Source organism: Neoarius graeffei, chromosome 24, assembly GCF_027579695.1.
Source record: "Neoarius graeffei isolate fNeoGra1 chromosome 24, fNeoGra1.pri, whole genome shotgun sequence".
NCBI lineage: Eukaryota > Metazoa > Chordata > Actinopteri > Siluriformes > Ariidae > Neoarius > Neoarius graeffei.
The window spans coordinates 32,585,275-32,599,535 of NC_083592.1; the positions used below are offsets into that span (position 1 = coordinate 32,585,275).

Here is a 14,261-nt window from a genome sequence, read left to right on the forward strand (position 1 = left end):
AGGGGATGCAGAGCTGGATTTTAGTGCCAGGAGAAGAAAAGACGGTATAAACCATGTATACCGTCTGTTATCATGGGAAACATAAGATCTCTCCCTAATAAGATGGATGAGCTAACGGTGCTAACCAGGCTGCAGAGGGAGTACCAGGAGTGGAGCCTTATGTGCTTCATAGAGACTTGGCTGAATGAACTCTCACCGGACTTGCACGTCACTCTGAACGGATTTCAACTCGTGAGAGCGGACAGGAAAGCCAAGGAGAGCGGTAAGAGGAAAGGAGGGGGTATAGCGATGTTTGTGAATGACAGATGGTGTAACCCGGGGCACATCAGGGTAGAGGAGCAGTATTGCAGTAAAAACATTGAACTGCTAGCGGTTAGCATTCGGCCATATTACCTCCTGAGGGAATTCTCGCACGTTATCGCGATAACTGTGTATATCCCCCCCCCCCCCCCCCCAGCGGCCGATGCTGCTGCAGCCTGTGAGCTCTTACACACTACAGTGTCAAAGCTTCAGACATCGCACCCCCAGTCCCTGCTACTAATCTCCAGTTACTTCAATCATGCTTCCCTGTCCTCCACTCTCCCAACCTTCACTCAGTATGTGAAATGCCACACCAGAGACAAGAGAACTTTGGATTTAATGTATGTGAACACCAAGGACGCATATAGTTCATCACCCCTCCCCCCGCTGGGCCGTTCTGACCACAATCTGGTTCACTTGTCCCCTGCATACATACCTATGGTGAATAAACAACCACCCACCAAGAGGTATGTAAGGAGCTGGTCTGAGGAGACCAGTATGGCACTGAGGGACTGCTTTGACGCCACGGACTGGGATGTGTTGTGTGAACCTCACAGGGATGACATTGATAGCTGTAGCTTTCCCTAGGTGTGGGTGGAGCACAGAGGACGGCAGGACAGAGATCAGGTTCAACAAACAGTTTTATTGTTCCACTTTTCAGGGAACACAATAGGTTTTACGCAGACACACGCACACACACACATCAGGTGTCTGGTTCGGGAGAGATCCCCTCTGCTCTCGCTCTCCCTCCCTAAATAGGGCGCGGTCCCTGGGAAGACACACAAACACAGGTTAATTGCTCTCAGGTGAAGTGAATCTGCCACTTACCTTCCCTGACTCCGCCCTCCTGTCACAGACCGGTGCTCGACCACGCCCCCGCTGCCACATACCCCCACCGCCCGACTCAGGCCGGGCAGCCGTCCCCCCCCCTCTTGACGGGAGAGGAAGTCCGCCACGACCATCTGCGCCCCCGGCCTGTGGACCACCTTGAAATTAAAGGGTTGGAGCGCCAGATACCAACGGGTGATCCGCGCGTTGGCATCTTTCATGCGGTGGAGCCACCGGAGGGGCACGTGGTCCGAACAGAGGGTGAAAGAGCGCCCCAGCAGGTAGTACCGGAGGGCGAGGACCGCCCATTTGATCGCCAGGCACTCCTTCTCAATCGTGCTGTAGCGCCCCTCACGCACTGACAGCTTCCGGCTGATGTATAGGACCGGGCGATCCTCCCCCTCCACCTGCTGGGACAAAACGGCCCCCAGCCCTCTGTCCGACGCATCCGTCTGTAACATAAAAGGGAGAGAGAAGTCAGGGGAGTGTAAAAGTGGCCCCCCACACAGTGCAGCCTTTACCTCAGAGAAAGCCCGCTGGCACTGCTCCGTCCACTGGACCGGATCTGGCGCCCCCTTTTTAGTGAGGTCAGTCAGCGGGCTGGTGACGTCCGAATAATTAGGTATAAACCTACGATAGTAGCCAGCCAGCCCCAGGAACTGTCTCACCCCCTTTTTGGTCTTGGGCCTCGGGCAGGCCGCAATCGCTGCTGTCTTATTAATTTGGGGACGCACCTGCCCGTTGCCCAAGTGGAAGCCCAGATACCGTACTTCCACCCGCCCAATCGCACACTTCTTTGGGTTGGCCGTGAGTCCCGCCCGTCTCAGCGACCTAAGGACGGCCCTCAGGTGTTGCAGGTGCCGCTGCCAGTCGTTACTATAAACGATAATGTCGTCCAGGTAGGCGGCCGCATAGGTGGCGTGGGGCCGGAGGACCCGGTCCATCAGCCGCTGAAACGTAGCGGGCGCCCCAAACAGCCCAAACGGAAGTGTGACGAACTGGTGTAAGCCGAACGGTGTGGAAAAGGCCGTTTTCTCCCGGGATAATGGAGTCAAGGGGATCTGCCAATATCCCTTCGTTAAATCCAGTGTCGAGTAAAAGCGAGCCGTGCCTAGTCGATCGAGCAGCTCATCAATACGAGGCATTGGGTACGCGTCGAATTTAGACACCGCGTTGACTTTTCTATAGTCCACACAGAACCGGACCGAGCCGTCGGCCTTGGGAACCAAGACCACCGGGCTGCTCCAGTCGCTGTGGGACTCCTCGACGATGCCCATTTCGAGCATGGCCTGAAGTTCTTCCCGAACCACCTTTTTTTTGTGTTCGGGTAGTCTATAAGGGCGGCTACGCACTACCACCCCCGGGGGTGTCTCTATGTGGTGTCCTATGAGGTTAGTGCGACCGGGCAGGGGCGAGAACACATCCGAAAACTCGGCCTGCAACTGGGCGACCTCCGTGAGTTGGGTCGGGGAGAGGTGGTCTCCACAGGGGACCGGAGAGGTACGTGATGCCAAATTCCCTTTTTGAACCTCCGGCCCCAGCTCCGCCTTCTCCGGAACTACCGACACCAACGCCACGGGGACCTCCTCGTTCCAGAGTTTGAGCAGATTGAGGTGGTAAATCTGTAGCGCCCCACCCCTGTCTGTTCGCCTCACCTCATAGTCGACATCCCCGACTCGCCGTGTGACCTCAAAGGGTCCTTGCCACTTGGCGATTAATTTGGAGCTCGACGTGGGCAAGAGTACGAGTACTTTATCTCCCGGTGTGAACTCTCTAAGGCGCGTACCCTTGTTGTACAGGCGGGCTTGCCGTTCCTGGGCCTGCCGCAAATTCTCCTGAGTTAGGTGGGTGAGCGTGTGGAGTTTTGCGCGCAGGTCCATAAAGTACTGAATTTCATTCTTACTTTGTGAAGGTCCCTCCTCCCAATTTTCCCGCAGCACGTCCAGGATGCCGCGCGGCTTACGCCCATATAATAATTCGAACGGGGAGAACCCCGTGGAGGCTTGAGGGACCTCTCGCACTGAGAACAGCAAGGGTTCGAGCCACTTATCCCAATTACGTGCGTCCTCACTTACGAATTTTTTAATGATATTTTTGAGGGTGCGGTTGAACCGTTCTACTAAACTGTCTGTTTGTGGGTGATATACACTGGTGCGGATCGGCTTAATCCCCAATAACCCATACAGTTCGCGTAGTGTTCGTGACATAAACGTAGTGCCTTGATCAGTCAGAATCTCTTTCGGGATTCCAACTCGGGAGATGACGCGGAAGAGTGCCTCTGCAATACTGCGTGCTGAGATATTGCGCAGAGGCACTGCTTCCGGGTATCGCGTTGCATAGTCCACCAGAACTAATATAAAGCGGTACCCTCGTGCTAACCGATCTAATGGCCCGACGAGATCCATCCCAATTCTTTCAAACGGGGTCTCGATTAACGGTAGAGGGCGCAATGGCGCTTTTGGAATGGCCGCTGGATTTACTAACTGGCATTCGCGGCATGCCGTACACCACCTACGGACATCGCCGCGAATCCCCGGCCAGTAGAATCGGGCCATTATTCGGGCTAGTGTTTTATCCTGCCCTAAGTGTCCAGCCATGGGATTAAAGTGAGCCGCCTGGAATACCAATTCCCGGCGGCTCTTTGGAATCAAAAGCTGCGTGACTCGCTCTTTAGTTTGAGTGTCCTGCGTCACTCGGTATAACCTATCCTTCATAATCGCGAAGTAGGGGAAGGACGGGGTGGCGTTCGGCTGGAGCGTTTGACCATTGATTACTCTCACTTGGTCAAACGCATGCCGCAGAGTCTCGTCTCGCGACTGCTCTAATGGGAAATCCGCGAGGGATTCCCCAATAGAGAGAGGAGGAGCCGGTGGCTCCTCACCCTGACGCGGAGATGACGTAGACGGCTCCGCGACAGCTGCTCCCGCCAAAACGACACCGGGACCTCCCCCTGTCAACTGGCAGGACCCACTCTCTACTAGGCGCGTCATTAAACCCCGAAATCCCGGCCAATCAGTCCCCAAAATTAACGAGTGGGTAAGGCGAGGATTAACCGCCGCCTTCACTATAAATTTTTCCCCTCTGAAAATAATATGGACCGACACCAAAGGGTAGCTGTGAACATCCCCGTGCACACACAAAACCTTCACCCCTTGTGCTCCCCCCAATGCCTCGTTTTGAACCAGGCTTTGGCGAATTGAGGTCTGATTACAACCAGAATCCACCAATGCCTGATATGTAGCCCCTTGGATACTCACCGGTATGCGATACGCTCCGGCCCGATCGAGGGCGGCCTCTGGCGCGTTGGGGATCCGAACCACCGCGCCCACTTCCATTGCTGTGCACTGCTGTTGAAGGTGGTCCGGTTCCCCGCAGCGCCAGCAAACCGGCCCGGGCTTCCCCTCTGCACCGGTGCTCTGGGGCTCACTCACCTGAGGTGGGGGAGAGACAGACACAGAAGGGAGAAACGGGAGGGCACCGCGGGTGCGGCGGGCCGGCAGGGGTGGTGCCGGCCCCCGCCTCCGCGGTGGGGGAATGGGGCGAGGACGGGACACAGAAGGAGGGGAGAGAGAGAGAGAAAGAGAAGAGGAGAGAAGAGATGTCGACATCCGCTGTCCTGACGCCGAGACAGCCGCCAGATGATCCTCCGCCAGCTCGACTGCCTGATCCAGCGACGCCGGGCGGTGGCACTGGACCCACTCCGCGGCTCCTGCTGGTATGCGGGCGATGAACTGTTCCAGTACCACCTGATCGACGATTCCCTCGGCGTCGCGATCTTCGGCCCTCAGCCACCGCCAGCAGGCGTCCCGGAGCTGCTGGCCGAACGCGAACGGGCTGCCGACTTCCTCCATCCGCAGCGCGCGGAAGCGCTGGCGCTGCTGCTCCGGCGTGCGCCCCACGCGCTGAAGGACAGCCCGGCGAAGGTCGGCGTAGGCCAGCCGGCGATCGGCGGGGAGCTGTAGTGCAGCCAGCTGCGCCTCTCCTGTCAGGAGGGGGAGGAGGCGCGCCGCGCGCTGCTCCATCGGCCACCCCGAGGCTTCAGCGACCTGCTCGAATAACGTGAAGAAAGCCTTGGGGTCATCCTGCGGGCCCATCTTAGTTAAGGTGAGGGGAGACGGGCCCGCGGCCGGAGCGTTGGTGGGCCCCGCCGACGCGAGGAGACGCCGGAACGCCTTGCGATCTTCTTGCTGGGCCAGCACCAGGGCATCGAAGCGCCGCTCTTGTTCCTTTCGGAGTGTGACGAGCGCCTGGTGCTGGCTTTGCTGAGCCGTGGCGAGGGCGTGGACCAGGTCGGTGAACGGGGAGGATTCCATGGGGCTGCTGGGTTGGTGCTCCATTTCCCGGGTTTCGGCACCACTGTAGCTTTCCCTAGGTGTGGGTGGAGCACAGAGGACGGCAGGACAGAGATCAGGTTCAACAAACAGTTTTATTGTTCCACTTTTCAGGGAACACAATAGGTTTTACGCAGACACACGCACACACACACATCAGGTGTCTGGTTCGGGAGAGATCCCCTCTGCTCTCGCTCTCCCTCCCTAAATAGGGCGCGGTCCCTGGGAAGACACACAAACACAGGTTAATTGCTCTCAGGTGAAGTGAATCTGCCACTTACCTTCCCTGACTCCGCCCTCCTGTCACAGACCGGTGCTCGACCACGCCCCCGCTGCCACAATAGCCTAACAACCTGCATCACGGATTACATTAATTTCTGTGTTGAAAACACTGTGCCAGTCAGGAAGGTACGGTGTTTTCCAAACAATAAACCCTGGGTGACCTCTGAACTAAAAGCCCTATTAAACGAGAAGAGGGTTTTTAAATTTGGCAACAAGGAGGAGATGAGGAGAGTGCAGAGGGAGCTGAAGAGGGGGATAAGGAGAGGCAAGGACAGCTACAGGAGGAAGCTGGAGGAGCGCCTCAAGGGGAGAGGTATGGAGAGGCCTGAAAACCATCTCTGGCCATGCAAAGGACAGTGGGAAGGGCCCTGTATTTGGGGGCCAAGACTGGGCAAATGAGTTGAATCTCTTTTTCAACAGATTTGACTGTGCCACCCCACCGTCCCCCATTCACCATAGTCCTGACCGGTCTGTGATATCACTCCACCACCTCCCCTCTCCCCTCATAATACCTCTGACACCAACAGCTCCCTCCTCACACCACATCACCCCCCTCCGATCCCTGCCAGAACAATCCACACACTCCACCCCCGACCTCACTCTACAGGACTCGCACCTTGGCTACACCCCTCGCCTCTCCATAACAGCTGATTAGGTGTTGAAGGAGCTGAGGAGGATCAAGACAAGGAAAGCTGCTGGCCCTGATGGTATCAACACCAGACTGCTTAAGGACTGTGCAGATCAGCTTTGTGGGATTCTTCTGTGCATTTTCAACCTGAGCCTCTAGAGAAGGTTCCACTTCTGTGGAAAACATCATGTGTGGTTCCAGTTCCCAAGACTACGCACCCCAGGGAGCTCAGTCACTTTCGGCCAGTAGCTTTAATATCTCACCTAATGAAGATCATGGAGAGGATTGTTCTCTCCCACCTCCGACACCTGGTGAACAGCAAGATGGACCCCCTGCAGTTCGTATATCGACCGGGCATTGGTGTGGATGACGCTGTCATTTACCTGCTACACCGGTCACTTTTGCACCTGGAGGGCACTGGGAGCACTGTGAGAATCATGTTCTTTGACTTCTCCAGTGCTTTCAACACAATCCAGCCATCACTGCTTAAGGGGAAGCTGGAGGGAGCTGGTGTTGATTGCCACCTGGCTGCATGGATCATCGACTACCTCATTAACAGACTGCAGTATGTGAGGCTCCGCGACTGTGTGTCTGATGTGGTAGTCTGCAGCACAGGGGCTCCACAGGGTACAGTGCTCTCTCCTTTCCTCTTTACACATCTGACTTCAGCTACAACACGGACAGCTGCCACCTCCAGAAGTTCTCAGATGATACAGCCATCGTTGGATGTGTGTCAGAGGGGGACGATCTGGAGTACAGAGAGGTCATCACCAACTTTGTTGCCTGGTGCGAACTGAACCACATGTGCATCAACGCCAGCAAGACAAAGGAGGTGGTGATCGATTTCAGAAGGACGGTTCCTCAAATTGCACCAGTGAACATCCAGGGTTTGGACATTGAGATCGTGGAGGAGTACAAATACCTGGGTGTTCACCTCAACAACAAACTGGACTGGACTAACAACACAGATGTCCTGTACAAGAAGGGCCAAAGTCGTCTCCACCTCTTGAGAAGACTGAGGTCTTTTGGTGTGTGCAGGACACTGCTTAGGACTTATGACACTGTGGTAGCATCAGTGATTTTCTACGTTGTGGTCTGCTGGGGCTGTGGAAGTTCAGAGAGGGACAGGAAGAAACTTAATAAACTGGTCAGAAGGGCTGGCTCAGTCTTGGACTGTCCTCTGGACTCCATTGAGGTGGTGGGTGAGAGGAGGATGTTAGCCAAGCTGACCTCAATCATGGATAACCCCTCTCACCCCCTACATGAGGCTGTGGGGGCTTTAAGCAGCTCTTTTAGTAGTAGACTGCTACACCCACGGTGTAAGAAGGAGAGATACCGCAGGTCATTCTTACCTGCTGCTGTCCGACTGTATAACATCCACAACTTGTAACGTAGCACCAATAACCTGTTTGTCGTTATATTTGCACTACTTCACCAGTACTACCTCTGCCATCTCTCATCGATGCAATTATGTGCAATAATATAGGCCTTAAACTATTTTTATGCATACTTGTGTGTGTGTATGTATGTGTATGTATGTGTGTGTGTGTGTGTGTGTATATATATATATGTGTGTGTGTGTGTATATATATATATATATATATATATATATATATATATATATATATATATATAATGTGTGTATATATATATATATATATATATATATATATATATGTGTATATATGTGTGTGTGTGTGTGTGTGTATATATATATATAAGGGCTGTAACGATACACCCAACTCACGATTCGATTCATATCGCGATTTTTGACCCACGATTCGATACGCCCACGATTTTTTTAAAAATGTTTTTTTAAAGTAGTAAATTTGACTTAACATTTACTTACTTACTTTAACTATTTAATAACAAATAATTCAGACCACTGCAGAGAATGAGTAATATGTATGCAAAAATGAACAAATGTATATCCAAAGATTGTTTTATTTCTCAAAATAATACTGTTGAGCCGGAAGCTCTGTTGTTTTTCGGTTCTGAAAGTCATTTTTCCAAATCGTGTAAATCCGTTAAGATTTTTTTTGGGGGGGTGGCTCTCTCACTGTCTCACTCTCATAGGGCCAATGATTTTCTGTGATCGCGGAAAACAGATGGAAATTACGGAATTTTTATGGTGAAACATTGCTCGCGTGTCAATGTAACTGCCGCAGAAGGCTTCCGCCCAAGCAGACATGCCTTCAGTGTTGCCAGATATTGCTAACGTTTTCCACCCCAAAATATGTTCAAAACCAGCCAAAAAGCACCTAAACCTGCCCAATCTGGCAACACTGCATGCCTTTCTGATCAAGTGATTGTGATTGGCTTGTGGCACACCTAGCCAGCCAATGAGCTGCTTGTTTACAGATTCGCTCCCCGCGTCGCAACCAGAATGGCGACCGCTTAAAAGAAATGAATGCTCTGCCAGTGGCGAGTGTGGACGTTGCGTGACTCGCAGAAGATTGTCGCAGGTCGGCGAAAAAACGACTTATAGATATTAAAAAAAAAAGTAATTTAAGTAAGTTTAAAATGTAATTTAAATAAAAAGTAAAGTATTCATAAATTGAAGTTTGGAAGCGCCTCTGTTTTTGGGCTGAGGAGAAGTTTGAAAGGGTGTACCGCGATTCTGCCTTCTTGTATCGCGATACGGATCGTGGCTCTGCGTAACCCGATTTCGATACGCATATCGTTACAGCCCTAATATATATATGTATGTGTGTGTGTATATATATAATACACATTTTTTATAAATATATAGTGTGTGTGTATATATGTGTGTATATATGTATGTGTGTGTATATATATATATATATATATATATATATATATATATATATATGTATGTGTGTGTGTATATATATATATACACACACACACACACACACACATACTCATTTTTTATAAATATATAAAGTGTGTGTATATATATTATATATATATGTGTGTGTGTGTGTGTGTATATATATATATATATATATATATATATACACATACACACACACACTTTATATATTTATAAAAAATGAGTATATGTATGTGTGTGTGTGTGTATATATATATATATATATATATATATATATATATATATATATATATATAGTGGCGTAGTGGTTAGTGCCATCGCCTCACAGCAAGAAGGTCCGGGTTCGAGCCCCGGGGCCGGCGAGGGCCTTTCTGTGTGGAGTTTGCATGTTCTCCCCGTGTCCGCGTGGGTTTCCTCCGGGTGCTCTGGTTTCCCCCACAGTCCAAAGACATGCAGGTTAGGTTAACTGGTGGCTCTAAATTGACCGTAGGTGTGAATGTGAGTGTGAATGGTTGTCTGTGTCTATGTGTCAGCCCTGTGATGACCTGGCGACTTGTCCAGGGTGTACCCCGCCTTTCGCCCGTAGTCAGCTGGGATAGGCTCCAGCTTGCCTGCGACCCTGTAGAACAGGATAAAGTGGCTAGAGATAATGAGATGAGAAGTCTAATCTGGCCTTTCTGTTCTTGAGTGTTGGCGGTAGTTAGCATCTTGAGGTAAATATCTTGAGGTATTTACATTCGTCTAGGTGTCATGACTATAGACTTTTACAATGACACACTGACGACCTTGAGAATGTTCTTGACTTGGCAAGATGATGTGAAAGGTTTTTTTCTTCACCAAGGAAAGAATTCTGCGATCATCCACGTTTGTTGTATTCTGTGGTCTTCCAGGCCTTTTGGTGTTGCTGAGCTCGCCAGTGCATTCTTTCTTTTTAAGAATGTACCAAATTTGTTGATTTGCCCACTCCTAAAGTTTCAGCTATCTCTCCAAGTCTGTTTTTGTTTTTCCCAGCCTCACGATGGCCTCCTTCACTGGCATCGACACCTCTTTGACTGAATATTGAGCTTCTATGAACAACTGTCAAATGCACATCTCCTTAATTTGTCGTAAATAATGAAATGAGCCATAACTGGATATGTAAATTGTCAATTACTTTTGAGCCTGTGAAAATGGAGGGATTGTTTAAAAAAAAAATGCCTGTAATTCCTGAACGATTAATGCACTATTTTTGTTAAACCCCTTAAATTAAAGCTGAAATTCTACACTTCAATTACATATTGATTGCTCCATTTCAAATCCATTGTGGTGGTGTATGGAGGCAAAATTACAGAAATGTTGCTGTCCAAATACTTTTGCCGCTTTTCCACTACCAACGTGGCTGAGTTGGGCTGAGCCGTGCCGTGCTGAGTTGGGCTGAGCGGGGCTGTTGGGGTTGCATTTCGATTACAACCGTGCTGAACCGTGCTGGCTGGAAGTGGGTGGACACATTGGGTGGAGTTAGCGAAAGTGGGTGGACGTCACGTGATGTCGTTAGGCGGCGCAAACAGTGACATCAGTGACCTTTTAAGCGGTAGTCTCACGACCCGGATAGTAAACAATAAACATGGAGGACATGGAGTCGTTAGTGTTGCTGGTCTTGGTGCTGTGGCTTGTTGTCACCGACAACGCCAACAGATACTGGCAAGAGCGTATAGATGAGGCGAGGCGCATAAGGCTTCAGAAATTCTCGTAATTTGTAATTCTTCTTCTTCCGGGTTTACGGTGTTTACACATCCCAGCGTGCTCGCGGGGCGTGTGTGGGCATGTGAGGACACTCCTCCTCACCAATCAGTGCACAGGGGAGTGTCTGCTCACGCCCCCAGCCCCACTCGGCTCAGTTTGGCTCGCTTCAGCCCCACTCCAAAACCGTGCGAGTTTTGGGTGCTAAGCAGGGCTGAAGCGAGCTGAGTCGTGCTGCTCTAAGGTCGTCGAAACGCGAGCCGTGTCGGGCTGAAGTGAGTTGAAGCGAGCTGAAGTGAGCTGAAAAAGGGTAGTGGAAAAGGGCCATTACAGACCTGTAATATGAGATGATTGTGTACATTCATGTCCGAATTCCTCATATAGTTTATTTCCAGTGTATTGGCGTTATATTTAATCTGGCCAGTGGTGTCCATTGTTTATAGTTCTGTACTACATCCTAGTCCTAGGATGGCAAGAGAGTTATTGTAAGGCTGTCAAAGATTTTGTCTCTTTGTCCGTTGGTTGTTGCGTTGCGTCAGACCACGTCTTGAACCTCAGTCTCACCAGGCCTTGGTCCACCATGAGTGGTGTGTGTGTGTACTGCTTGCCATGGACTGCAGTGTGCTTGTTGCTCTCACTGGGGTAGCCCAGCGCTCTGTGATGTTTCTGTGCTCACTTTGTGGATCCATGGCACGGTGTTATGAGCGCTGTTGCCCGATGGCATTGCAGCGGCTGTGCAGGCAGTGTGGGACTGTGAGCAGCTATGCCACTCAAGTTACATCCTGACCACTTTGGAGGACTTGTATAAATTAAACTGATCACTCAGCTGTTTGCTTGGATTGTATTCTCTCTCATGAAGTCGAGTTTTCGTGTAAAAAGATCTGCCATATAAACACTGCTTTTGTACCCCTCCCTGGATAAATCTAAAAAAAAAATGGGCATTTGTTTACTTACCATCATCTCTGTGCCACTCTCCCCAGGTGAATGTAGCCCCTTGATCCACACCCACGTGTGCGTCTGTCACGGACATGGCTGCTTGCCCACCAGCACACCAGAATGGTGACGTTCATCGGCAAGAAAGGGTGCCAAAGCCATCCGTCACTGCACTGACGCTTCATCTGTACCGCAGCAGCCAGAGTGAAGAGGACTGCACGCCACTCTGTTACCCCCCAGGAGAGTACATCGCTGAACAACTGGCCATCGAAGCAGCCAAGGAGTGTGGTGAGTCAACAGGACAAGTTGATGCAACTATGGAATAAACCAGTGATTTGTTTAGAAGAGCTCAGTTGTTTGATCTTAAATTAGAAAGAAAGAGAGCCTGCAGAGAGAAACGCTGGGTTAGTAGTAGTTAGTGTGACTACTATGGTGAGTGGTTGGCAGTTTGAGTATCAGTCAATACTGTTTTGTGTTTCAAAAAATTAGATATTATTGGAGATGTAAATATCCCAGAAACTACATAGTCAAGGTAAGTGAAACTGAACAGGCTTAAAGTGCATATCACGGGTAAACTCAGAAACAAGATCAATGTAATTCTCCTATTTTATATTAAACTTTGGTCAAATATCTGTCACATTTTGCGCATTTTTTTTTTTACCTTGCGCAATACCAGAAAAATTCAGTTGAAATCAAGCCATTTGAGGCGAATTGGTCCGCCTCTGAAAAACTTGGCATTTGGATTTCCCGGCGAACATTGATTTTCGTGACGTCACGTGCAGGACGCCTCCTTCTGAATCCTACGTCAGCGCTGGTTTGTTTATGAGAAAACAACCTGGTGGTTTTCTGCAAATTTCTTCAACGTTATCGCGTAATTATTAAAATGGTTAACAGATGTATCGTAGGCGGGTGTAGCAACACCAATCATGATGGGATTAGTACTCATCGTTTTCCAAAAGACCGGACAATGAGAGAGAAATGGGAGCGCTTGGTCTACACAGGCTGTGCACTGAAACCGTGCAAAGCTCTCGCAGCCTGCTGGCGCTTCCGCAGGTGACGTCACGAATCTGGCTCCAGACTCCCTTGGGATTTTTCCAGACGCGTTTTGTAATTTTATTTTTTTCTGTTGTAGACAGATGGCCTTGTGCAAATTCTGGATGAGTGTGTAAAGGGACATACTTTTCATATAAAAGAAAAAAAAAAAACGAAATTGGTCCAGAATATGCACTTTAATGTTGAACAATATAAGATTTATTCCTCAAAATCTGATTGAGAAATTCAAAGGTATGTGGATTCCATGAACGATTTCACAAATTTTCAGTATTCGTGAACCCGCTCACTCATTAAATTTATTTATTACAAATTTATTTATTAAATTTTTATTAAAATTAAATTTTCACAAAAATACATACGTTATTTACCAGATTAAGGTCGGTCCGTATGGTGAAATATCGTGACCTCGGCCTTGAATACTGACCTTGGCCCAGAGGGCCTCGCTCAGTACTTTCAAGACCTCAGTCACGGTATTTCACCATACGGACCTCCCAGCTGGTAAATAACGTATGTATTTTTGTGATAAATGCATATTATACTGAGCGCATTTCCTACATTAATCAGTACAAAGTACTTTGTGTCTGCTGCATCTTTCAGTGCTTTTTTTTTTTTAAATTGAACTTTTATCTCATTATTTTATTTCTACTATTGTTTAATTCTTATTAATTTTCTTCCCCATTTATTTTGTAATTTTATTTTCTATTGTTTACTGTTTTGCTTTTACTTCTGTAAAGCACATTGAACTGCCACTGTGTATGAAATGTGCTATATAAATAAACTTGCATTGCCTTTTAAATCAAGGCTGAATACTTTCTTCTTTGCTGCTGCCTTTTATTCAATCAAATTTGAGGCTTTTGATTAATTCCTCGCTTTGCACTGTAACTTGTATTTTATCAGTTTTATTTTAGCTTTTTTTCTATTCTCTTACTATTTTTAATTGTACTCTTGAATGTCTATTTATGTGTTTTCTTCTATCCATTCATCCCAACACACTTTTTTTCAATGTAACCACAATGCATGATGGTATATACTGCTTGGTTAGTGACCATCGGTTGTACACTATTTTTCGTCATGCATTGTGGGATACTTTGAGTGCACTATATAGGGTGTAATAATTCTCACTGTGCATTCAGACAGCACTACAAAATGGCAAACTCGCTATGTAGTCCACTATATAGAGAGTGATTTCGGACACAAGAGTTCAGCTAGAGTTGGTACTGCTAATTAGCCTTATTAGCAAAGGATTATCATGACGTTACTTTCAGCACTTCGCCATTCGTCTTTTAGCATGGCAAGGTATAACACTATAAACAAGATATTTGGCTCATGCTGGTCCATGAGAATGGTCAAAAATGCCTTTGCTGTCGTCCTATTTTTTTTTCCTTTGTAA

General features: G+C 48.7%; 1 protein-coding gene across 3 annotated transcripts in view; it reads left to right on the forward strand.

Annotated features, from left to right (window-relative positions):
• The window catches only part of jak2b (Janus kinase 2b), a 122,764-nt gene that overhangs the window by 60,944 nt on the left and 47,559 nt on the right, over positions 1 to 14,261 (forward strand). For all 3 annotated transcript variants that reach the window (XM_060907070.1, XM_060907068.1, XM_060907069.1), the window contains exon 2: positions 11,866 to 12,106. In XM_060907070.1, coding sequence (XP_060763053.1) covers positions 11,914 to 12,106 — 193 coding nt within the window. In that variant the 5' untranslated portion in view covers positions 11,866 to 11,913. The remainder of the gene's footprint in view (positions 1 to 11,865; positions 12,107 to 14,261) is intronic.